At 37.3% G+C, this 27,905-nt stretch overlaps 1 protein-coding gene across 3 annotated transcripts in view; it reads right to left on the bottom strand.

The window, feature by feature from the left end:
- The window catches only part of CD109 (CD109 molecule), a 136,837-nt gene that overhangs the window by 44,143 nt on the left and 64,789 nt on the right, over positions 1–27,905 (bottom strand). For all 3 annotated transcript variants that reach the window (XM_024248537.3, XM_063724863.1, XM_054557758.2), the window contains exons 8-20: positions 24,736–24,832; positions 24,334–24,475; positions 23,530–23,639; positions 21,062–21,286; positions 20,260–20,361; positions 20,110–20,172; positions 18,890–19,066; positions 15,529–15,681; positions 6,617–6,691; positions 5,841–5,901; positions 4,363–4,504; positions 3,294–3,411; positions 1,640–1,753 (exon numbers count right to left, since the gene is read on the bottom strand). In XM_024248537.3, coding sequence (XP_024104305.3) covers positions 1,640–1,753; positions 3,294–3,411; positions 4,363–4,504; positions 5,841–5,901; positions 6,617–6,691; positions 15,529–15,681; positions 18,890–19,066; positions 20,110–20,172; positions 20,260–20,361; positions 21,062–21,286; positions 23,530–23,639; positions 24,334–24,475; positions 24,736–24,832 — 1,579 coding nt within the window. The remainder of the gene's footprint in view (positions 1–1,639; positions 1,754–3,293; positions 3,412–4,362; positions 4,505–5,840; positions 5,902–6,616; positions 6,692–15,528; positions 15,682–18,889; positions 19,067–20,109; positions 20,173–20,259; positions 20,362–21,061; positions 21,287–23,529; positions 23,640–24,333; positions 24,476–24,735; positions 24,833–27,905) is intronic.

Below are 27,905 nucleotides of genomic sequence, written 5' to 3'. Positions count from 1 at the left end.
GACAAAGATTTGACCAAGGAGAGTATCAAAGGGTATCAGGAAAAACTTCTTTTCTGTGCTTTCCCCTCAACCTCAAGATACATGCGGAAAGGGCGATCTTCAGCCCCATTTCTAGTCCTCCCACTAACATTAAATTCTCTCACTATCTGAAGCCATTAGATGGTAAGGGTGTGCACAGAAAGGCTATTTCATATATTGATATTACTACCAGCTTGATTTAACTATGTCATCCTGGAACATACTGGTCTCATTAGAAAAATTTGAAGAAAACAGCATGAAATGTTATTGAATTTATTGAAGTCTCTGTAAAAAATTATTCCAAGGAAAGTACAACTCAGATATTTAGTCCTGAAGCATATCTTGGTTGTAAACTTTTGTAAATTATCCCAAAGTTGCAAGTCTCATCAATAATAGCATTTCTCTAGGCCTTACATTTTATGAATTATTTTCTCGTTGATTTTTTCATCTGCTTTTCAGAGTATCTTTTGTGGGTATAATAATTATCATTTCCATTTTACAGATGAGAAAACTATAATTAAGTCATTTGCTGGTAAGTGGTAGATTAAACATTGAATCCAGGCCTTTAGACTCTAGATCTTTTGCTTGTTACACGGTCCCATGATGACTGGGTTAAAAAGTAAAATTAAAAAATAAAAAAAATTTACTTCCCACTTTGTCAGCCAAATATGCCAATAAAAAGCTTAAAAAATTAAAATTTAAATTAAAAAATTATATATAAAGTGCCTAAAGATATTATGTCATTTTCATGCATGTGATAAAGTTAATTACATATCTCTACTTATTCTGGGGGAGGAAAAATCAGTCACTTGGTTAACATACTGTGGGCACAACACAAACAGTGAACCTAATTCCTGCCTCCCAGGGACATGACTAGCTAACGAGATACAAGGTACGTGAATCCAATAGTGAATCCTTGAAAATATAAACATGGGGGCTACAAACCTAACAGAATGGCAGCTGGGCACAGTGGCTCATGTCTGTAATGCCAGCACTTCGGGAGGCCAAGGCAGGCAGATCACTTGAGGCCGGGAGTTCAAGACCCGCCTGGCCAACATGGCAACACTCTGTCTCTATGAAAAACACAAAAATTAGCTGGGCATGGTGGTGCACCCTTGTAATCCCAGCTACTCGGAGGCTGAGGCAGGAGAATCACTTGAACCTGGGAGGCGGAAGTTGCAGTGAGCCGAGATCATGCCACTGCACTCCAGCCTGGGCAACAGAGCAAGACCATGTCTCAAAAAAAAAAAAAAAAAAATGCAGTGGTCACAGAGTGGCAGTGAGAAGTGGCCACACATTCTAGATGTGGGGAAAACCAGGGGAAAATGCAGGGAGGCAGGAAAGAGAAAGGCATGCTTCAGAGACAATAAGGAACTTACATGGCAAAAGTGGAAAACCTATGCTGAAAATTCAAGGACGTAATGTGTAGACATGCTAATGATATCCTTAGACATTAATTAGCAGAAGAAATCACTGACAAGACATGTCTATTTTCAGCCTCCCAGAAATGTATAAAGTGCTTAGAATCCCAAATGCCCAGATACTACACAACCCAATCCCTTCATGCTACCTCCATTTTCTCCTGTAGTGTAAATGATCAACAAAAGCTTGAATACATTACCTCAGTGGCATCTTTCAAATAATTGAATATAGTTATTTCCAAAGCAAATTCTTCACCTCTGATAACAGAGTAGGGAAGATTCAAAAAAATGAAAAATGGTTGGAAGGCTTGGAGCTGGAAAGAACACAATGAGTACATATTTTTATTCAGGTCAAAATTCTTCACATTTTATGCAATGAAATGCAATCTTTATAAAACCTGTGAAGCTTTTAACTTCAGCTAGAAATGTCAACTTGCTATCAACAGAAAGCAAACAGCAACTTATCACAAACAAATGATGGCAAATTGACTTGATTTATGTTACTTAACATAATAATCACTCTACTTTATTAAGTGCCTTATAGCAACCAAGCACTTCACATAAATTATTTTGTTTGGTTATTACAACCCCATAAGGTTACTGTTAGTCTCCTAGTTTACAGAAAAGAAAATTAAATTTTAGGGATTTTTGTAACCAGTACAAATTCATATTGCTGGCAAGTAGAGGAGCCAGAACTAGAACCCATCCTGTCTAATCCCAAAGCAATTTGCTCTTCTTTCATGCTGTATTGACTCCACCAATCTGCTTTAAAAGCCCTGCCAAATCCAACAGCCCCTGTTCTAGTGTGGGACATCTGAATACATGTGCTTCCTGACTAAATAAGAGGAAATTGGAAATTATTTCTAAAACATATATATGATTTATTTTTACATACAGATAAGAAAATGTGTGGGACATCTGAATACATGTGCTTCCTCCTCAGTGATCCAATTCTGATATTGTTGGCCAAGTCCTACAGAAAAGGCCAAGCCCCACCCCTGCATCTAAAGCTAAACCTGGATTAGTTTAGGCCAGTGGTTTTGCTGGCAGCAGTAACTCCCTCTAGAGTTTATCTGCACATTTGTGAAGGTGTCTTAGATTGTCACCATGACTCGAAGGTGCTATAGGTAGTTAGTGGGTGACAGTCTGCAATACTCAGGATAGCCCCAGACAATGAAAAATTGCCCTGTGTTCCTAATGATTCTTGAATGTCCCTTCAGACATTCATGTTGCCGAATTGTCTGTTTATAATGGCCTGAGCTTACAATCTAATTCCAATTTCTATATAAACCCAAAGCATTTTTCAATCTACACTGAATTTTTCATGAATACAATTATTTTGTAAATCAAAATTACATTTCAATTTCAAATGAGACAATTCAGGCCACTCATGGTCAATATATTCCTCCTGCCAGTGACTGGCTTAGGAAACAATATATGATGCAATTTGACCAAAAGACATGATGGAATATTGGCTAGGGAACATCTTGAGAAGTTCTGTTCATTCTTGAAGAGGACAAACAGAAAGACTCACTCTCTCTCTCCTCTCCTCTTTCTCTCTCTCTCTTTTTCTTTCTCTCTCTTCTGGCCTTTGGAGATGGTTAGTTCAGGTCAATAATAAACTTTTCTACTCAAATCTTAATATGGACTTCGCACATTTAGCAATTTATATAGCTATATATAGCTCACATTCTTAAATATAAAACAGATAAAAACCAAAAGACAAAGCCAAGGATCTCTAAACTGTGATAAACATTATAAGCAGTCATTTAAAAAAAAAAAAACCTTGAGAAGCTGATGCTCTATTAGCTTAATGTCACTGTAACACCGATAAGAAGCTCTTTAATACAATACCTCCACTGGAGTAGTTGTTAGTCCAAGACCCAGGTCCTCAGAGATCACAAAACCAGTAGCCACCCAAGAAGTGATAGAATCAGGTACAGTTACTTCAAATTCTTGGTAAATCCTGGAACTGAAGTCAAGATAATAAACATAAACATCACAAAACCAAGAACTGATACATTTTGAAATAAGTCAAAATAATCTAAACTATTTTTGGAAGAATTTCAATTTTTCCTATTGTTTACATATCTGAATTTAAAACCATTTAAAAGGTTTAAGTATAAAACAGTAAATCCCAACTTTTCAAAGAATAGGTCATCATAAGGTCATAATACTGCATATTGATCCATATTCTAATAAAATCTTCCTGCAAAATTTACATCTTCAGAATAAACATTATTTTTTCACAAATTTTTTATAAATAATAAATACATATTTTCAAACTTAACTCCGATTTTTTCTCTAAATTTGCAGAAGTTTTTCTCTGTATCCCTGTCAATGCTGTTATTTGTTTCCTTGAGATTTCACTTATGTGTTAACTCAAGTATCTTTAAACAGCTGACTATAAAATACTATGTGGATTTCATGATTTACCTGCTCAATTATCAGGCCAGGTAGTACGGGGTTTATCAGCCAAGCTGAATTCCTTCCACCACCCATGCCCCTTCTCCCTGTGACTCCTGGGAATGCTTTGTGAGGAGCAGGGTTCAGTTAGCGGTACTGCCAGGGGTCGCAGGAGGTAATCATGAGTGCTTCCCATCCTGTGACAACAAATGTACTCCCAGCAATTTTTCTTTAACAAGAATCATGAGACTTCAAGGAAGTCAAAATCACCCTTCAGTTAAAAAAAAAAAAAAAGGCCTATCTTCTCATTGATGAGACCTTCCTGCCATAATTTATGTGTGGCTTTATCAAAAACTGTATTTAGATTCAATAAATATCATTTCCTAAAAAATCCTTTTGATCTACTTAGTTCTTAGTTACACTATGTTTGTACTTAAACATTAGAAAGCGGGCAAAGCTTATTTAAAACAAACACTAAACAAAATATGTATGGGCAAAGAACTTTATAAATTTTTACCCCATGTTGGTGTCTAGCCAAATCCAAGTCTCTGGAAAATGCTTTCGGACATGTGGACTGCTACCCAAAGAAAAGTCATGAATATCTACTATATGTCCTTCATTTTCCTCCATAAACCTCTCAGCATATTCTGCATTGTCATCTATAAATAAACATTGACAGTAGTTAGAAAAACAGTCACTGGAGAGAATGAATTGTAAACTCCACATACAGAATGAATGTCGATCACTTGCGGTGTCCAGAGACATAATGTACCAGTGAGAGTATCAGGTTCCTTCTATTACAATGAAAAGGCAGAAGAAGGTTTTCAGAAAAGGTAAAGGATACAGTAAGTATTACTGGCAATAGAATGGATATTACAGTGGGCATCAAGAAAGATTCAATATGTAAAAAAGAACAAAGATGGGTAAAAACTGAGACTGAAAAATGGAAAAACACGCTTGGAAGATTGTCTAGGATAGAGGGTTATATGAGGAAAGCTAAATGTACCACATGTCTTTAATATAGAGAGATCATAATGACTTCATAACATCTTCAAGACTATAAAATTATCTTTTAAGTTTCAGGACAGAGGATCAGGTGTCCTGTTGGGGCAAGAACCAGCCCAAAGAGACCCTGGGGCTTAGCATGGAATAACAGAATACCTGACAGAAACAGGGAATTCAGGGACAGAAACTGTGACAGTTCTAGAAGCCTTTCAAGATAATGTTAGTATAACTTAACCTGAAAGAAAAGCGAATCCCTTCTAAGGTTAACCATTCTAATTTATACATTTCTTTCAGTCAAAACATTTTATGACTTCTTTCTAAAAGCACACTTATTATTACTTGGCAGCCAACTCTATTTAGCAATTCAAGAAACTAGGATGTACAGATATAATCCTGCCCAGGAAGAACTCAGATTGATGAGGGGTGTGTGTGTGTGTGTGTGTGTGTGTGTCTGTGTGTGTGTGTGTGTCTGTGTGTGTGTGTGTGTGTGTCTGTGTGTCTATGTCTCTGTGTGTGTGTGTCTGTGTCTATGTCTGTGTGTGTGTGTGTGTGTGTGTGTGTACCAGAATACTTTATGGCATGATGGCATCTGGGCTATTTTCTAGGTGAACATCAAAAAGCTGGAGTACAAAAATATTTCAAAAATATGTTGCTCCTTTTAAATAATTCCAAAAGAATAGGACAGTTTGTGATACGAATCAGAAGAAAAGCAGCTTCCAGTATGTCCAAAAATATAACTACCTCAAAGAATTACCTAGAGAAAAAGGAAAGCATTCACTTCAAATATCTAGACAGGAGCTCAGATGAACGTTCCATGTCATGGCCCAGATGTACTTCTAAGTACATTAAACTCCAAACATTTTGGGAGAAGAGAACAGAAAAATGAAAATCACAATCTCTATGTTCATCTAAAAAATATCCATACCTATATAAGTAATGTTGAATATCATGTGAAAGACAAATACAAGCACGTCACCATGTATTACTTACAAACACCATCAATATAATCCTTCATGAGGTTTGCATCTGTCAATACCCAGAGTCCACATTCCTAAAAAGAATAATTTTAATTTTCTTTTAAAACACAAGTTTAAATGCTCACTAAATTATCAAGGCAGTCTCCCAAACTCCTGACTCACTTGTGCTCATATTTGAGAGCTTAGGTACACACATGCACATACATTCGACCTTTCTGTTTCTCACTCAAACACACACACATGCACACACACATCAACCTTTCTCACTCAAACACACACACGCGCACGCACATCGATCTTTCTCACTCAAACACACACATACGCACACACATCGATCTTTCTCACTCAAACACACACACACATACACATTGATCTTTCTCAATCACACATACACACATCAATCTTACACACACACACATACACACACACACACTCATGCATAAGAGCCATTTCAAAGTCAAAGAAATATATATAAAATATATTTAAATATATATAAAATATATGTATATATTACATATATATAAAATATATTTATATGGAAATACATATACATAAAGGAAAAATTATGTTTAATGTAAATTCCATTAACTTTTCCAATGGTGAATTGTTCCATTTGCTTTTAAAACTGGAAAGATGATTATCTTTTCATTTCAAATTATACTTACATAAGACTGCGCTTCAGTGACACATTTAATAAAAGGTTAACATCTCAAAATGATCACTAATTCTGAAAGGGTTTGCAATAGTAAAAAATATTAATATCTTTTCAATATAGCAAGCAAAACATACCTGAAAGACTGCAAAAGAATTCATGAACATGCCTAAATAATATCCTGTGTTATAAAGTTCCAACTCATGGACCACCTAAGGAGAAGATAAAATATACGGAATGAATGGATTCATAACAACTTTCCACACTTCTTCCAAGTAACTTAGATAAGACTTAGCCTTCATGTTTATCAACTTTGAAAATGACACAAATTGAGGAGAAATGAATATGTAATTGCTTTGTTCATCAGTCAGTCAGCCAAAATTACATTTCTTACTTACACTTACTTTTACTCTGTTCAGCAATCCAGAGATCCTAAGAAGTCTGGACTTGAGTTCTGCCAAAGAGAACTTAGATGTTACTGTTTGACAAGACCAACAGGCAGAGGTCAGCATTAAAAATGACCCACACTTTTGGCAGAGATAAACAGGTTAACTTTGTTGGAGATTAATATAAACTCTGCAAAATGTCAGTGACCTAAATTTACAAAAAAAAAAAAAACTGAAGAGGCAATTTACAAAAGTAGAAATATAAGTTATTAATAAGCAGAAAAATATTCAGCCTCACTGATAAAGCAATGCAAATGACAACATTCATGAGATATAGTTTTTTCAAAAATGAGATATTTGCATGTACCCCATTAGCAATGCTTTTTTTTAAAAAAAATAGTACTCATTGCTAGCAAGAGTGGGTAAAACAGGCTAAAAGAGTAAAACTGTCAGATCCTCAAAAAATTAACATAGAATTAGAATATGACCCAGTAATTCCACTCCTAGGTATATACCCAAAAGGACTGAAAACAGTAACTCCAAGAGATACTTGTATGCCACTGTTCATTGCAGCAATAGTCGCAATAGCCAAAAAGGTGGAAACAACCTGTGTCCATCAGCAGAAAAATGGATAAACAAAATGTGGTATAAATACACAGCACGATATTATTCAGCCGTAAAAAGAAATGAAGCTCTGAGGCTAGGTGCAGTGGCTCACACCTGTAATCCCAGCACTTTGGGAGGCCGAGGCGGGCAGATCATGAGGTCAGGAGTTTGAGACCAGCCTGGCCAACATAGTGAAACCCCGTCTCTACTAAAAATACAAAAAATTAGCTGGGCGTAGTGGTGGGCGCCTGTAGTCCCAACTACTCAGGAGGCAGAGGAAGGAGAATGGTTTGAACCGGGGAGGCGGAGGTTGCAGTGAGCCAAGATCGCGCTATTGCACTCCAGCCTGGGTAACAGAGCGAGACTCCATCTCAAAAAAAAAAAAAGAAATGAAGCTCTGATACATGCTACAACATGGAATAATCTTGAAAACACTGTGCTAAGTGAAATAAGCCAGACACAAAAGGGCAAATATTATATAAATGTGAAATATCTAGAATAGGTAAATTCATAAAGACAGAAGTAGACTAGAGGTTCCCAAGGGCTGTGGGGAAGGGGAAATGAGTAGTAATTGCTTAATGGTTACAGAGTCTCTGTCTGGAGCCAAGCAAATGTTGGTGATGGTCATATAACATTGTGACGTAATTAATGTCGCTGAATTAAACACTTAAAATGGTAAAAATAGCAAATTTTATTTTATATATATTTAACTTCAATGAAAATCAAGTATTATACCTTTTTAGGTAATAATTTTGATACTTCTCCCTAATTTACATTAACCAGACAAATTAAGACAAAGTCAGAATAAAAAATCACAAAAAAAATCTAAGTTGAAAAAAACACATTCCAGCACAAAATTAAACACCTGCAACCACGATTTCTGCAATGCTAACGACAACCACAGCTGCATCCACAGTAAGCAACTAGAACAGGCACCAGTAAGAAAACAATAAAATAAGAAAAAAAATTCATAATGTGTCAACAAGGTGGCAAGTAGACAAGGGAGCCAGAGCCAGGCATACTGGAGAGAAAAGGCTATAGTTCCATGACTCTAACTCTGTCACAAAATACAAATACATGAAGATTTGCTTCCACTCTTGCTCAGACACCAATTCAAGAAGCAGCTTCTAAACAGTGGTTATCAGCACAAGACAAGAATGCCCTCTCTCACTGCTCCTATTCAGTATAGTACTAGAAGTTCTGGCCAGGGCAATCAGGCAAAAGAAAGAAAGAAAGAATGAAAGAAAGGGCATCCAAATAGGAAGAGAGGAAGTCAAACTATCCCTGTTTGCAGATGACATAATCCTATATCTAGAAAACCCCATAGTCTCAGCCCAAAAGTTTCTTAAACCAATAAACAACTTCAGGAAAGCCTCGATGTGTGAAAATCACTAGCATTCCTATACACCAACAACACACAGCAGAGAGCCAAATCAGAAATAAACTCCCATTCACAACTGCCACAAAAAGATAAAATCCTTAAGAACACAGCTAACTAGGGAGGTAAAAGATCTCTACAAGGAGAACTACAAACCACTGCTCAAAGAAATCATAGATGAACAAACCAATGGGAAAACATCCCATGCTCATGAATAGGAAGAATCAATATTGTTAAAATGGCCATACTGCCCAAAGCAATTTATGTATTCAATGCTATTCCTATTAAACTACTACATTCTTCACAGAACTAGAGAAAACTATTTTAAAATTCATATGGAACCAAAAAAGAGCTAGTATAGCCAAGACAATCCTAACCAAAAAGGACAAAGCTGGAGGCATCATGCTACCAGAGTTCAAACTGTACTACAAGGCTACAGTAACCAAAACAGCATGGTACTCACACAAAAACAGACACATAGACCAATGGAACAGAATAGAGAACGCAGAAATAAGACTGCACATCTACAACTATCTGATCTTCAACAAATCTGACAAAAACAAGCAATGGGGAAAGGATTCTCTATTCAATAAATGGTGCTGGGAGAGCTGGCTAGCCATACACAGAAGATTGAAACTGGACCCCTTCCTTACACCATATACAAAAATTAACACAAGATGGATTAAAAACTTAAATATAAAACCCAAAACTATAAAAACCCTGGAAGACAACCTAGGCAATACCATTCAGGACATAGGCACAGCCAAAGATTTCAAAAGCAATTGCAACAAAAGCAAAAATTGACAAATGGGATCAAATTAAATGAAAGAGATCTGCACAGCAAAAGAAACTATCAACACAGTAAACAACCTACAAAATGGGAGAAAATTTTTGCAAACTATGCATCTGACAAAAATCTAATATCCAGCATCTATAAGGAACTTAAACATATTTACAAGAAAAAAAATTTTAAAAGCCAGCAAAGGAGCCAGGCACAGTGGCTCATGCCTCTAATCCCAGCACTTTGGGAGGCCAAGGTAGGCAGATCACCTGAGGTCAAGAGTTCAAGACCAGCCTGACCAACATGAAGAAACCCCATCTCTACTAAAAAATACAAAATTGGCCAAGCATGGTGGCACATGCCTGTAATTCCAGCTACTTGGGAGGCTGAGGCAGGAGAATCACTTGAACCCGGGAGGTGGAGGTTGCCATGAGCTGAGATCATACCATTGCACTCCAGCGTGGGCAACAAGAGGGAAACTCCATCTCAAAAAAAAAAAAAATGGGCAAAGGATATGAACAGACACTTTTCAAAAGAAGTCATACATGCATACATGCGGCCTACAATCATATGAGAAAAAGCTCAACATCACTGATCATTAGAGAAATGCAAATCAGAACCATAAGTAGGCCACCAGGCACAGTGCTCACATCTGTAACCCCAGCACTTTGGGAGGGCAAAGCAGGAGGATCACTTGAGATCAGGAGTTTGAAACCAGCCTGTCCAACATGGTGAAACCCTGTCTCTATTAAAATACAAAAATCAGCTGGGTATGATGGCTTACGCCTGTAATCCCAGCTACTTGGGAGGCTGAGGCAGGAGAATCGCTTGAACCCAGGAGGTGAAGGTTGCAGTGAGCCAAGATCACATCACTGCACTCCAGCCTGGGTGACAGATCAAGGCTCTGTCAAAAAAAAAAAAAAAAAAGGCCACTTGCATGGTGGCTCACACCTGCAATCCCAGCACTTTAGGAGGCTGAGGCAGATGGATCACAAGGTCAGGAGTTTGAGATCAGCCAGGCCAATATGGTGAAACCCCATCTCTACTAAAAAAATTTAAAAATTAGCCAGGCGTGGAGGTGCACACCTGTAGTCCCAGCTACTCGGGAGGCTGAGGCAGGAGAATCAGTTGAACCTGGGAGGCAGAGGTTGCAGTGAGCCGAGATCACACCACTGCACTCCAGCCTGAGCAACAGAGTGAGACTTTGTCTCAAAAAAATAAAATAAAATAAAAACACACAATGAGATAGCATCTCACACCAGTCAGAAGGGATAGCTATCATTTAAAAGTCAAAAAAATAACAGATGCTGGAGAGGTTGTAGAGAAAAGGAACACTTATACACTGTTGGTAGGAGTGTTAATTAATTCAGCCATTGTACAAGACAATGTGACAATTCCTCAAAGACTTAAGGCAGAAACACCATTTCAATACTAGCAATCCCATTATTGGGTATATATCCAAAGGAATATAAATCATTCTATTATAAAGATGTATGCATGCATATGTTCATTGCAGCACTATTCACAAAAGCAAAGACATGGAATCAAACTAAACGTCCATCAATGATAGACTGGATAAAGAAAATGTGGTACATGTACACCAAGGAATACTAGGCAGCCATAAAGAACAAGATCATCTCCTTTGCAGGTACATGGATGGAGCTGGAGGTCATTATCCTTAGCAAACTAACGCAGGAACAGAAAACCAAATACCACATGTTCTCACTTATAAGTGGGAGTTAAATGATGAGAACACATGGACACATAGAGAGGAACAACACACAGTAGGGCTTGTCAGAGGGTGGAGGGTGGGAGGAGGGAGAGGACCAGGAAAAATAACTAATGGGTACTAGACTTAATACCTGAGTAATGAAATAATCTGTACAACAAACCCCTATGACACAAGTTTGCCTATGTAACAAACCTGCACATGTACCCCTGAACTTAAAAGTTTAAATAAATAAATAGATAAACAAATGATGGCTACAGGGGCGAGGGGGGAAGGAAGAAGAGAGTGGGAATATGGAGGTCAAAGGATACAAAATAGCAGATATGTGGGATGAAAAAATGCAGTTATATAATCTAGAACATGAGAGATATAGTTAATAGAATTGTATGATATTTGGAGTTTTCATTAAATCAATTTTAACTGCTTTTGTCACAAAAATGTAGCTATGCGAAATGATAAATATGTAAATTTGCTTCACTACAGTAACCGTTATACTGCCTATATGTAGTCCATAACCTCATGTATACACAATAACCTCATATATATACATATATACATATATATACACATAACCTCAAATGTACACAATAAAATTTATTTATAAGAAAGCAAAAGCAGCATCTATCTCATAAAGAAATCTTCCTGTTCTCACTGGCTCAATAAACAAAGCATTGTCAAAGCTGCAGCATAGGCTAACGACAAGAAGGCTAATGTCTAAAAATTACTCCTGGAAGATCCACATACTTAAATTATTCCAAGGCATTCAAGAGGCTATTGACAACACATAAAAATTTAACAACAAAAAAAAAAGAAGCCAAAACAGTCTACTATGACAGGCTCCCGACTCCCTCCTCCAGAACCAACTGGAGAAACAATAAAAGCAAGCAGAAAACTTCAACGTGCACAGTGAGAAAACCCCAGGAAGAGTGGCGGACATCTTGAATTGGTCTTGGGAGAAAGTGCATCACTTCAGTCTAAGGCAGAAGGCAGCTAGACGCAGCAGCAGACATAGAAGTCAGAAAACAGGCTGGAGGAGAGGTTTTTAAATTTTGCTCTTATTTCCCTCCAGGGGGTAGCCTCAGGACACACAGTCCTGGCAACTTCACTGCCAAAATCAACAGCAGTAGCAGCTCAGACTGCCTGTGCAAGTATCCAAAAGATAATACCAGGTCAGCACCTCTGCCTTTCTAGTGTGGGAAAGTGAGGAAAACACGCAGACAGACCCATGTCCCTCAAGCATTCACTCTTCCTCTCCTCCTCCTCCAAACCCTCAGGGCTGGTGAATCATAACCTCAGGAGACCTTCTCTTACCGGTGCTCTTTTCCCCAAGGGTTTAAGAGTGAAACTCTGAATAGAGGCAGGCAGCAGAAAGGATCAAGAGTAATTCTCTAGTCCATGAGGCTAGTCCTCTCCCCTCAGGAGGGAGTCATAGGACTTACACAGATTGGAACCTGATGCTCAGCCTTCCCCAATAGATATTATCAGAGGATCTGCCAAATCAACTAGACTTCCAAAGAGTATAAATACTGTAAAAGTAAGACGTCCAACCAGACAACATATAGCATGTGATACAAAATTACTGAAAAGGTCAATTCAATAATTTAAAATACACATAGCAAATATACACAAGGAGATAATGGGAAATATCAGAATATAAAACAAAAACAAGAAACAAAGGAAAAATAATAGATATTAAAAACATAACAGCTGACATAAAAGACATAATATGAGAGATTAAAGTAGATTAAAATACAGCTAATGAATGATCACTAAGCTGAGTCGACTGAAGAACTCTCCCAGAGAAACACAGAAAAGACAAAGAGATAGAAAACATAAAACAAAAAACTAAGAGATGTGAAGGAGGAAGTAAAAGTGCCAATTTCTGAAAAACGAAAGTCCCAGAAGGAGAGAAAAAATAAAATGGAGAGGAAGAAATAATCAACACAGATTTCTGCAATTAAAAAATGAAAGAACAGCATAGATTGAAAGGGCAATCTATGATAACATGGAATAAAATCTGTACAGGAGCAAAATGATCTGGCCAGGGCAGGAGGAGAAGGAGGAGGCAGAGGTAGAGACCAAAAGGATACAGGCGCATACTAGAAGATTCAAATATTGATAACCTTCAGAAACCAACAAGGATAAATTAATATGGGTACAGTCTGTAACTAACAGAGTAACAAAAATAGAATGCATAACTTCTAAATCACCAAAACAAATTTAATCTAGCCCACAGAAAAAGAATCTAAATTTTAAAATATAAAAAAGCAGAAAAAAGTCCCCATTAGAAAAAGAATTACCATACTTATAAGTGGATTAAATAAAAGCTTATTAAAAGATGTTGACTATTAGATTAGATTGAAAAACAAAAGCAAAATATAATAATATGCTATTTAAAAGATACACTTAAAAACTTACAAAAGGTTGAAAATAAGAAATGTAAAAATACACCACGAAAATATGAACCAAAAGAAAGCTGAGAAAGCAATCTTAATATCTGAAAAAATTTAATGTAAATATACATATATTATATGTATATATAAATATACTTGTAAATATATATATTACACACATATATATATAAATGTAAATAGAGACAGAGTGCGCAGCACATCAGATGGGGTGTGTGTGTATGTGTATGTATACACATATATGTACACACAAACATACACATATGTAGGGAAGAAAAAATGAAATAATATATTTACCAAGATATTTAGAAAGCTATAAAATAACAGATACTATTATATTCAGTTAAATCAAATGCAAGATCTATAGACATAAAACTAATGTGAACTCAGGAAAAGTCAAAGAGAAAAAAATGACCAACTGGTTGTAAAAAAAAAAAGTTTTCAAAAAAAAAGAAAAGATTGAAAAAAATAGTTGTATAGACTGGATAAAATGTACAATTTTTCAAAGCAAACTAAATTTTACAATATGACCAAATCAACCCAACTATATATAGTTTTCTTTCTGATGTATTGTTAATCACTCTACTGAATCCATTAATAGACAAAAATTATACAATGTAGTTTACAACTGACAATGGTACACAAGAATATATCAAGGACATATAAATAAAAATCAAATGACTAATGAATATGGGATTCATTTATGCAATGCTAGATGTTCATATACTTCTTGGTTTGTAAGTTTTCTGCAGAGTAACATGATTTCACCCCCTCAATATACTGCAAATTCCTGATTCAATGGGAACTGTAATTTTTTTTTTTTTTTTTTTTTTTTGAGACAGAGTCTTGCTCTGTCACCCAGGCTGGAGTGCAGCGGCGCGATCTCTGCTCGCTGCAAGCTCCGCCTCCCGGGTTCATATCATTCTCCTGCCTCAGCCTCCCGAGTAGCTGGGACTACAGGTGCCCACCAACACGCCCAGCTAATTTTTTGTATTTTTAGTAGAGACGGGGTTTCACCATGTTAGCCAGGATGGTCTCGATCTCCTGACCTAGTGATCCACCCGCCTCGGCCTCCCAAAGTGCTGGGATTACAGGCATGAGCCACCATGCCCAGCACAATGGGCACTGTAATTATTTATAACCATTATGTATAACCAAAATAGAACACACTTCAAAAATTATCTAAAGCTCTCTTATCCAATGTAACCCAGAATTATGCAAGTCAATTTCCTAGTACTTTCTTGAGTGTCTTAAAATGTAGTATGAAAATGAAGGAAAACTATAGGTGGCATTTTTTATTGTATATATTTATGGAATACAATGTGATATATTGATATTTGTATATACTGTGGAATTATTAAGCTAATTAACACATCTATCACCTTGCATACTACATACTGATCATTTTTTGTGGTGAGAACATTTAAAATCTACTCTTTTAGCAATTTTCAAGTATATGGTACATTATCATTAACTACAGTCACCATGTTGTACCATAGACCTCCAGAATTTATTCCTCCCATCTAACTTTAGGTGATAATTCTGATGAAAGACAGCAAGGACACTTAATCACATAAGCTTCTTTCCAACATAACCATTACGATACAGATTACTTTTCGTTTGGAAGCTTTACTAATTATTGACTTACACATGCAAAGGAACTAATGAAATTTTCTTTAAATATTTAAAGTAATACAATAAAGTTTCCTCTTTCTCTTGTAATATGTATTTTCATAATGAAAAAATAGCTAAACTCACATTTTCCATTGTAATATCATTAGAGGCATTCATCAGATTCACACTTTTGTCAATAGCTACAATCCCAACTATGGAGTCAGGCTGTGTCACAGAGATCCTAAGCGAGACTTTCTCAGATGGTTCAGCTTTCACTTTACTCCAATATAGGTTTATCTAAAAAAGCGAGAAAGGAGGATTAACTTATTTCACTTTTTTAAAGCATATTCTTGCCAATAGCAGACCACTGGCTCAAAATATAGCAAAGATTCTACATTTGCCTTGGCTCAGGGATAATTCTAAAACCATACATAACCCTTCTCTAGGGAAAGGAATAAAAAAACTACTCCCAGAGTGTTTGCAAGTCATAGAACTTATTACAGTGGTATAAATCTGAATTATTCTTTAATTCTGTATCTTTTTTCTTCCCTTTCTCCATCTCCCACCCCTCAGATCCCAGCCAGTGCTGAGTAGAAGACAGCAGTGTCTAGCATACCTGGGGAAGGCCAGTATACAAAGGAGAAACACAAAAGAGGAAAGAAACTGCAGATGCCTACATGTTGGTGACGTGAACTTAGAAGTGAAGGCAAGGAGAGCTCCTCGGGGACTCATAGAACCACCTGGACTGAGGGTGAGGGGAGGCCTTTCCAAGGGAGTGGGTGGTTAGAGCAAACACTAGTCCAGGCCCTCATGCTCTGTCTCCATGGCCTTCTAAACTTCCTCACCATTACCCTCAGGAAAGCATGGTCCTGGACCTACTAATACTTTATAAAGAGCATCAGTCATCGCATCACTGCTGAACCAAATGGCCTTGTCAGGAGGCCCCTGCCTACTGGGCATTTTCTTTTTTTGTTTTTGAGATGGAGTTTCACTCTTGTTGCCCAGGCTAGAGTACAACGGCATGATCTCGGCTCACTGCAACCTTTGCCTCCTGGGTTCAAGTGATTCTCCTGCCTCAGCCTCCCAAGTAGCTGGGATTACAGGTGTGCACCACCATGCCTGGCTAATTTTTGTATCTTTTTTGGTAGAGACAGGGTTTCACCATGTTGGTCAGGCTGGTCTCCAACTCCTGACCTCAGGTGATCTGCCTGCCTCGGCCTCCCAAAGTGCTGGGATTACAGGCGTGAGCCACAGTGCCCGGCCCCTGCTGGGAATTTTCATTTCATCTAGCTCTATCTCAACATTCTGCTGTGTCAGTGATTATAATGCCTGACCAAGAGGGCCTTAACATTCCCCTCAAGTTGACTCTACAAAGACAGGTTTCTTCCTAACTATAAGCCCCTGAGCTCCCTTTTCTTAAAGCATTTATTTTAGAAAACATGCAATTATAAATTCTTTCTCCAACTCTCTGAGATGTAAATCTTTTCCCAGCCTCTGGCCAGTTTTACAACCCAGGCATGTCTTTCTCAAGGTCCTCAGAGCCATCCCTTTGAAGTATAATCATCAAGAAAGACAGAGTCCCAATTGATCTCATTCTCTGTGGGAGGGTGGAAACCTAACTTCTGTAAGTACTAATTAGCAAACACAGACTACCTAATCACATTGACCAACCTCCCAACAATGTCCTCCAGCACTTTCATATGAGTTCACCCCAGTGCTTAAAAACTCTTCTGCCTTTTGTTTCAGCAGAGTTGAGTTTAATCTCTCTCTTCTATTGCAATAGTCTTGAATAAAGCCTTCCTTACCTGTTTAACTTGTCCAGTGCAATTTTTTTCTGACATGCCTGTCAAACCACTGTATGTAGGTTACTTTCTCCACCTACACACTAAAGCGTGGGGGAGAGGGAGCAGCATGTTCAAGACTCAGTCTTAGACCTTGTACTTCTCACTCTATACTCTGTACCTCAGAGCCCCATGGCTTCAACTTGCACTTCTGTGTGGATGATTTCTAAACCTAAACCTCTTGCCACTCCTACAGCTCATTCATTTATTCCATAGTCATTACTGAACATTAATAAACATTCGCTAACTTTCTCTTGCTTAGACATATTCCATTTCTAATTATGTTGTTTCTTTATAAATGTGATGATTATCACATAAAAATAAGAGAAAGATATATAGTTGCAAATGGAACTGAAACTAATTCCTTTCTGTTATAGCTAAGAAATTACTTGAAAGTATGCTATTCATATACTCTGCTTCCTCAGAGTCCGTGATCTTTTACACTGTAACTAGCTTTAGAACCTGGTCTTGCTTTCTGAGATGTTTAAGCCTCCATAACTCCTACTTTAAAATTCACCTTTGTCAGGCAATTACTAGGATCACTAGAAGTGAAAAGTTGTGCTCTACCACTAACAAAACATAGTGTTATCTTTTTAAGAACTCTTTTCATAAGCTACAAAAATAGAAGTTTGTATTATATTTTAACAATCAAAGTGAGAGTAATAATTCTCAACAAAACTAAAGTACAGGCCTGGCACAGTGGCTCATGTCTGTAATCCCAGCACCTTGCGAGGAGGAAGCAGGTGGATCTCCTGAGCCCAGGGGTTACAGACCAACCTGGGCAACATGGCAAAACCCTGTCTCTACCAAAAATACAAAAATTAGCCAGTCTCATAACCTAGTCTCAAAAAATAAATAAATACAAATTTTAAAAAAAGAAAGTACAGATCACTACTGTTACTTCTCAAATATTTTAACAAATAAAGCAAAAAGAAATAGAAGAACCATACTCTGCAAATCACTATTTAAAGGAATAATTTTTTACATAAGAGGATGGAGAGGGCAGCAGTTGTTAGTGACAGCAATGGCTCATTCTGATATACATAAGATGATGCAATCAGGTTTCTTTTCAGGGCTGGGGTCTAAAGGGATTTCCTACTCAAGCTGGTCACATTAGGCTATAAAAGGCACTGGTGCACTTGGAGACCAGACTCCACACAGATCCTCACATGCAAGGTAATCAAGCTCATTGAAAAGTTGCCCTGGGCTAGTTTCCAGCTAATTAAGTAGATTAATGAAAGCCCAGCTCTGCTTCTACGTATTATCCTAGATGGCCTCACTCCCTCCCACACCCTTTATATCACTGCAATATCAACACCACACGAATTCTATGTTACCACTGGAATTTCACTCCTGGGCAATATTAATTCAACCATTTGAAAAATTCTGAAACAGCTTCATGATCTGAGTTAAAGTCTTAAAGACCAGAACCATAGTTTACAAATAGACTATCAATCCCCAATAACTCCACAAGTGAAAATATATATGTAGTGCTAAATATTGAAAAGTTTAACCATAGTTAAACTAGAAACATAGTTCTAGAAATAGAATAATATAAATTTCTAACCAATTTGGTTTAATGATACTTTTCTAAAGAAATATTACATTTCTCAGACTTCACTAATATAAAGTTTTCTTTTAAACATCATTACCTTAAATCTTACCTTATTTTTAAAAACAAGCTGAACAGGAATTTTTAGAACATCACTTATAATTTCCCCATCATCTTCAATATAATACACAATTACACAGGCTTTTGGAGTCCAAGAATTTTCTGGTGTTAAAGAGAACATTGTTGAATTTTGTTTTCCTACAGCCACCAACTGTCCCCTGGATACTATCTGAAAAGAATAGTAGATGGGTTTAATTTATTGCCAAACCTAGTAGGATCTCATCTGAAGCTACATTAATCATAATTGTATGCATACACACAAATTCTTGAATTAAACCAGCTTCAAAGTCTTTTGGAATGCAGGAAAACCTCTCTGACAAACACAGAGAGCATACACTGAGAAACAGAAAATGGTAAGATTAAAGTAACACTGATTGGAGCAACAGTAGCTTCATAGTCAAGAATCTATTTTTGATTGCAAGGAATACAGGGCACCATTGGGAAAGCTGAATTAGCAAAATTACATGGTCATGGATAGCACTTTTTATTTTCTTTTTCATTTTTCTTACATTGTATAATTTTCTATAATGAATATATATAGCTTATCAAATAGAAATTTAAATTTTAAACATAAAATGAGATTTAGTTATCTATTTTAAATTGGAAATGCAAATATAGGTGAAGAAATAAAAAAGGTTTTTTATTTGATTGCAACGTAAAAAGGACAAGCTGAAAAGGTATGAGGCTGAGTTATAAAAATTAATAAGTTTAGTGTAGATATGAGGTAGACACCATTTAAGATGATTCTCAACCTAAATGCCCATCAAAGGTAGACTGGATAAAGAAAATGTGGTACATATACACTACGGAATACTATGCAGCTATAAAAAAGAATAAAATCATGTCCTTTGCAGGAAGATGGATGGAGCTGGAGGCCATTAACCTTAGCAAACTAATGCAGGAACAGAAAACCAAATACCACATGTTCTCACTTATAAGTGCACACTAAATGATGAGAACACATGGACACATAGAGGGGAACAACCGACACTGGGGCCTATGGGAGGGTGGAGGGTAGGAGGAGGGAGAGGATCAGGAAAAATAACTAATGGGTACTAGGCTTAATACCTGGGTGATGAAATAACCTGTACAGCAAACCCCCATGACATGAGTTAGCTATATAACAAACCTGCACATGTACCCCTGAACTAAAAAGTGAATAAAAAGATGATTCTATAATAAATCATAAATTTAGATTCTATAAGAGATTACCATATAGCTTAACTCCTTCAATCGTTTGTTGCCGCTAACCACCAACTCAAAAGGCGATCCCACCTAGAAAAAAACCTTAATTAATATGTACATATCAAAAGCAAGATAGTCCAATTATATTGTAATTCTCAAGTGAGTTGTAAGCATTACCTTTATATTTTCATCTCTTGTTTTTAGTTGGATGTATGTCTTACTAGGAGACTTAAACAGACTATGAACTGCCATGCTACTTTTACTACCAAGGAAATAGGCCTATAATAAAAGAAAAAGGAGCTGTAAATGTTCATCTTTAGTAACACCTTGAGAAAAGATGCTACCTGCTGAACAATTATTAAAGACCAAATTCATCTTCACTTTTTTTTAATGCAAGAAAAATACATTCACCAGATATTAGATTTTCATCATTTTATAGCTTATACTGTAAAGAAACTGATAGCTTTAAAACACAGGAGAGGAATATATATATATACGCACACACATATACGCACACACATATACATATACATATATACGTATACATATGTATGTGTGTATACGTATATATGTATACATGTATATATACATATATACATGTATACATGTATATATACATATATACATATATGTATATATTTTTATGTATATATATTTATCTTTCATTTCAGTTCCTGCCAAAATAAAATTTCAAATGACTGACCTCAAACACTAGACTGGGGATTTGAGGAAATTCTCCATCATATCTTCATATTGCTATATTTTACTGTGCTCTTCAAAATGAACTTACAAGGAAAAATTTAATCTAACCTTCAGCCACTGTCATTAAATTACTTTTACCACTCTCCTCCATTTTGTAAAATAGAAACATGTGTCCACTTCCTATGTACTTTCAGTTCTGACAAGTTGAGTGCCTACCACAAGATTACTACTGTAATGGTGTTGTTGCAGTGACACAATGATGGGAAACAGATGGCACCTTCAACTGTAGCTCACTGGAATCCTCCAGGATTGGGAATTCAATCTTAAAAGTTCCACTTTGGGGGACAGTATAATTTATTTTCTGAACAGCTTCCATTTTCTGATTTCCACTGTTAGATCCACTCCAGTACTCAGTATAGTTTCTCTGTGTCACTGTTATAACTACATTATTTCTTCTTTCTTCAAGAGTCAGTTGGTTGCCATCAGCACGAGTTACCTTCACCTAATGGTCAAAACAAAACATCTTAAAAACACAAAAGATTTAAATACAATTAAATACAGTTTCCGTCTGTAGTATTCTCATGAAATTGAACTCTCAAAAATTATTGGTAGCACTATAATATCCAGATTCATTGGCCTCTCTCTAGGAGGCATCCAACATCACTGATTACTCCCTTGTTAATATTATGGATTCCCTTACCTTCTACGACTCCAAAACAACCCCCTTCACTTCCTACCTCTCTTTGTGCATCCTCTCAGCATCCTTTTCAGTTCCTCTTCCCTCTCCCTAAATGTGGGAATTTTGGACATCTGTTCTTCTCCCTTCCTCCAAGGTCTCAGCACTCCTATTGCTTAGCTTGTCATCTCTGTGATTGTACCCTAAAGCCAAAATTCCCATCCTCGCCTTGCTCTGGAGTTCATGCCCAACACCTCCAGTTACCTGCAGGAAACTTCTACTTGGATATCCTGGACACCTTGAATTCACACATCTAAAATGAGCAACCATGTCATTTTCCTATTTTTGCTAACATCACGATTCTGTAAGACTTTACATTTCTGAATTTTCCCTCCCTCTCCCCACCCCCCAAATCCAATGAACACCAAAGTCCTATGCTTCTCTCTTCCATCCTCTCCACTCCCACAGCTACAACCACAAGGCTGCCCATCCCCTCACTCCTGGGCTACAGCCATCCTCCTGCACACAGCCTGAGCAGTCTCCCTCAAACACTACCTGAGTGCACCCTGAACTTGCCAGCCAGACCTCTCCTTCTTGTCTCACTTCTTATCTTGCTCCCCACCTCCCACTCCCATGCCCAAGCATTTAAAACCCAACTAATCTTTTAAAAAAGTTTGGACCATCCTCTACCATAAAGCATCCCATAATAACCCCCATGCCTATCCCACAGCCAACTCTCCCTCCCTGATCGCCCATGGTTTCACTCTACTCATTCAGAAATTACCATTTGCAGCCTCAATTTTTTAAACTTACCTTTTCAAACTGCCTAAATTAAGATCACTGAAATCAGAAACTACCTGAAACGTCTACTGACCCATTCAACAAGTGACTCCTCCATTCTTTCTTTCTTTGTTGTTTTAGTTTTTTGTTTTTTTTTTTGAAATGGAGTTCTGCTTTTGTTGCCCAGGCTGGAGTGCAATGGCGCAATCTCCACTCACCACAACCTTCACCTCCCGGGTTCAAGCGATTCTTCTGCCTCAGCCTCCCGAGTAGTTGGGATTACAGGCATGTGCCACCACGCCCGGCTAATTTTTTGTGTTTTTAGTAGAGACGGAGTTTCTCCATGTTGGTCAGGCTGGTCTCGAACTCCTGACCTCAGGTGATCCGCCTGCCTCGGCCCCCCAAAGTGCTGGGATTACAGGCATGAGCCACCACACCTGACCTGACTCCTCCTTTCTTTAAATCAGAGATCAGCCAACTACTGCAAGCTGATAGGCCAATCCAGTATGTTTGTAAATAAAGTTTTACTGGAACACATTCCACTCTCACTTACTTATAAATTGGCTATGGCTGCTTTCACACTACAATGGCAGAGCTGAGTAGCTGTGACAAAGACCACACGGCCACAAAGCTGAAAATATTTACTCTCTAGCCCTTTGCAGAAAAAGTTTGGCAACCCCTGCTTTAAATCCCTACAGAAATTAATCTGTAACACTAATGTTAATCTGCCATGAGTTATAGTTAAGTATATATTTTCCTGTCACCATCACAAAAACTGTGAACCTGAGGGTAGGGACTGAGCTCTTCTTGGCTCTATAGCCCTGCCCAACATCATGCCTTGCTCATTGTCAAAATTCACACAATTAATGTGTTAATTCAACATTATCTCCAAAAAATGAGATTTGTTGATAATTTTTAATGTAACATCTTTGCTAGAACTACAATTAATCATTATAAAAACCAAATTGAAATTGAAATTTTTGACTACCATGTAATTATTTCAATTAATTAATAAAAGCTTCAGTGTAGCAATCCACATCTAACTTAAATTGCTTGTAAAAAAAATACATTTTCAAAAAAATATTTTTATTGTTGTTGAAAACTACTTTTTTAGAAAAAATAGACAAAGGTCATTTGGAAACAAATCTACATGCCCCACATATCTAAAGAGACAAAGTTATATACTTTTTGGCTTAAATTTTTTAAAAAGCATTGAAAATATTATTTCCCATTCTATTTCATTAAGCTGAACTTACTGCTATGGACTGGAAATAAATATACCAACTTACAGTGGCTGTGAAGTTGAGAGATGGCTTCAAGACAGTAGTATAATCAAAAAACTCAAGGATGTAATCATGTTGCTTGAAGAACACATTAGTGCTTGCATTTCTTGAAATACCTTTTTTGGAAATTGCACAATTTAGAAAGCAAAAGTAATGTTTCACCAAAACCTTCTATCTACCAAATCTCTCCATCTAACCTATTGCAAAAAGGGTTAAAAATATCAGGGCACATAAGCCTCATCACCATATTGACTTTGACACTACAAGCACCACACAGTTCTATGATGTTCCCTATGGATCCCTTCTAAGCACCATTGCTGCCATTCTACCATAGTGACATGTACAACAGCAGCAAATTAAGGCCAATGAAAGAATCGTCTTTTGCTCTTTCGGGGATTGGCTAAAGTTGTTGAAATAGTAACAGAAAGGTCCAAGAAACTCCACTTTATTTTCTTATTAAAAGTGAAAACTGTCTAGGAACAGCTGAGATTTCAGTGATTTTAAAAAGAAGAAGGTTACCAGCTGAAAATGTAAGCCTTTCCATGTAGTTTTCAGGGGGAAAGAGTAGAAATGGAAAAAAAAAATTACAAAGAGCTATCACATGTGGTTGAAGTAGTGACTTTCATAGAAAATAAGGTCCCCATTATAAAATCATCCTGCAACTTAGACTAACAGTCATAACAATTTCAACATTAAATAGCATCTTTAGAAAGTCAATGATGCTCCCAAATGAAAGTGCCAGTTATAATAAGAAAGATGATAAAGCAGTGTCACATGAATAGTTTTACCTTCACTTTAAAGTCTACAAACCTGTAACTGATTCTGTCACTGTGGCTAAAATTTCTACTGGTCCAGGGGAAGATAGATCCAGGTATTCAGAAAGTCCATTTGAAGAATCCATTACATTTTTCATCTCTTCATCATTAAAAGAGAAGTTTGCAGATCCATTTATCTGTTTTGTTTAAAAGTTCAGTATTATTTATCATTTTAGCAATTCAAATTTTAGAAATAAAACTCAAACTAAGTCACAAAAATATGATAGCTCTGGTACCATTTTAATCGCTATAATTGCGTAAATTCTCATTTGTTCAATGCTGGAAAGCTCTTGATTTTCGTACACTTAACTTTTTGTTAATTCAGTACTAAATCTTATTTCTAGAAAAATACACATATTTTACCCATCACAAGTTATAAAGTGTCTGCAAAAGTTACCTTAAATGTTTTTGTAATATTTTTCTTCTTTCCCCAAAAGGATAAAGGTAAAAACGTAAGCGTTACGTCTCCTTTCACTGGCTTCCCATATGTATACCTGAATAATTATAAACATAGTCTTTTTATGTATCAACTTGATATTGTCAGAACACAATAAAAATACTACTTTCAATAGCATACATTAGCAATCTAACATTTTAAAAAATTACATTGGGCTGGGCGCAGTGGCTCACGCCTGTAATCCCAGCACTTTGGGGGGCTGAGGTGGGTGGATCACGAGGTCAAGAGTGCAAGGCCAGCCTGGCCAACATAGTGAAACCCCGTCTCTACTAAAAATACAAAAATTAGCTGGGCATGGTGGCGGGCACCTGTACTCCCAGCTACTTTGGAGGCTGAGGCAGGAGAACTGCTTGAACCCAGGAGGTGGAGGTTGCAGTGAGCCGAGATCGCATCACTGCACTCCAGCCTGGGTGACACAGCAAGACTCTGTCTCAAAATAAATAAATTAAAAAAAAATACATTATGGGATGGCAAAACACTAAAAAGAGAAAATTTTAAAAAGAAAAAAGTTACATTAAAAACATACTCCTACTATAATTTTTTAAATTAAACCCAATAAAAATGTCTTTAATAAATGGTGATCCCGGATGGGCACGGTGGCTCGTGGCTCATGCCTGTAATCCCAGCACTTTGGGAGGCCAAGGCTGGTGGATCACGAGGTCAGGAGTTCAAGACCAGCCTGGCCAGGATGGTGAAACCCCATCTCTACTAAAAATACAAAAAAATTAGCCAGGTGTGGTGGTGGGTGCCTGTAATCTCAGTTACTTGGAGGCTGAGGCAGAGAACTGTTTGAACCCAGGAGGTGGAGGCTGCAGTGAGCCAAGATCGTGCCACTGCACTTCAGCCTGGGTAACAGAGCGAGACTCCAATTCAAAAAATAAATAAATAAATAAATAAATGGTGATCCTTAAAATTAAGTTTCCAAAATGGGAAGACTTTTAACTATAGTAGCTTAAAACAGTTCTTAACCACACACTCTGCCCAACCTCTGACCATCTGAAAGACTCCAGAAAATACCTGATCATAATTGAGAGTGACAGTTTCCTGTCCAAAGATTTTTTAAAGATTATGTAAATCTTTCACTCCTAGAAATCTGGACTGGCCCATTAACTGAATGCCCACGAAACTTCGCAGCTTTAGAAGATTTTTAAATGTCAGCTGATAGTGCAATTACCATGGTCTATTGCTGCATGTTCCGATATTAGCCCGGGAGGTTTATTACACCATAGATTCTGAAGCACCAAATGTGCTCATGGCTGTCAAAAATTGATTTTTTGCCAAAAAATTTAAAATAAGAATAATTTTTAAAATCCAAAGTACCAAACTTAGTTTCTGGGTTTGTGTGTGTGTGTGTTTTAGACACAGTCTCACTCTGTCACCCAGGCTGGATGCAGTGGCATGATCTCAGCTCTGCCGAGATGGAGGCTCTGCAACCTCCACCTCGGGGGTTCAAGAGATTCTCCCGCCTCAGCCTCCTGAGTAGCTGGGATGACAAGCGCACACTACCACGCCCAGGGAATTTTATTTTATTTTATTTTTTGAGACAGAGTCTTACTCTATCACCCAGGCTGGAGTGCAGTGGCACGATCTCGGCTCACTGCAACCTCTGCCTCCTGGGTTCAATCGATTCTCCTGCTTCAGCCTCCCAAATAGCTGGGATTATAGGCGTCTGCCACTACACCCAGCTAATTTTTGTATTTTCAGTAGAAATGGAGTTTCACCATATTGGCCAGGCTGGTCTCAAACTCCTGACTTCAAGTGATCCACCCAGTTTGGCCCCCCAAAGTGCTGGGATTATAGGCACGAGCCACCTCACCTGGCCCAAACTTAGCTTCGTGAGTCAAATATTCTCTGCTACTTTTCTTTCTATGTATTAATTTTATCCTCTCTCATTATAGGAAAGTCTCTTCATGTGAAGAAGAGGCAATACATTTTACTGCCAGAAAGCCTTTTTAAGTACATTTCCTGGGTTGCTCCTATCTCTATTGTGAAATGCTGAGCCAGACATGGAAGTCAATTTTGCTTTGCAGTCTATAAATCACAGCAGTAAACGGCTGCTTCCTGAATCCATTAACTGAACACAGAAACAGCCCCTCATCTGGATCAACTCAACTCAAAAGCAAATATTAAAATATAGCATATTCCAAACTAAGAAGAAAAAAAAAATCCAAGTTCAAATGCACCACATTTCCAAACAAAAACAGTAAAGTCAGTGGAAACCCTGGTTAGCAACCTTAGCATCAAATTCACTCATTCAAGAGTCTTCGAAACCTGACTCTACTTGTATCGTGCTAAAGATTAAATAAAAGCAAAACTAGAATGCCAGGATATTGTATTTTAACAGAGTTATATCACATGGTAGTAAAAGGATCTTTAAAATCCAAATACAATTTAAAGTACTCTCAGACACAAAAATTTTTAATTTTGACTTTAATGTGAAGCAGATTTAGTTTTCCAACCACCAAGCTGGTTCTAATAATTGTGAAACAAAGACACAATTATTGTCCCAAATAGAACCTGGAAGCATTTGGGATAAGTTAATCACTCAGAAAATAAAATCTTGACTAATTTTTAAAAAGCAAATCAGGCCAGGAGTGGTGGAACATGCCTGTAGTCTCAGCACTTTAGGAGACCAAGGCAGGAGTATCATGTGAGGCCAGGAGTTCAAGACCAGCCTGGAGAAAATGGCAAGACCCCATCTCTATAAAGGAAAAAAAATAGCCAGGCGTGGTGGCTTCCACCTGTAGTCCTAGCTACTTGGGAGGCTGAGGTGGGAAGATCGCTTGAGCCCAGGTGTTTGGGGATGCAGTGAGCTATGACTGCACCACTGGACTCCAGCCTGTGAGAGAGTGAGACTTCATCACTTAAAAAAATAAAATGAAATATCAAAATATTCTAGGATAGTATCATTAACAAAACACGGAATTTTTTTCTCTGAAAGCAGCCATAGTACAAAAAAAGGACAAAAACATAAAATAATACCTTCCCTTCTGATCAGTGGTAAATGAAAAAAAAAAAGGAAATGAAAACATAAAAACCCAAAAGGACAGGCTTTGGAGAACTTCCAGAGAGCTGAAAACATGGAGGTTCCTGGAGGGCAGCATGCTCAG

The sequence above is a fragment of the Pongo abelii genome, chromosome 5 (assembly GCF_028885655.2).
Source record: "Pongo abelii isolate AG06213 chromosome 5, NHGRI_mPonAbe1-v2.0_pri, whole genome shotgun sequence".
NCBI classification, from domain to species: domain Eukaryota; kingdom Metazoa; phylum Chordata; class Mammalia; order Primates; family Hominidae; genus Pongo; species Pongo abelii.
Note: the sequence above shows the minus strand (reverse complement) of the source record. Positions and strands in the feature narration are given on the sequence as shown.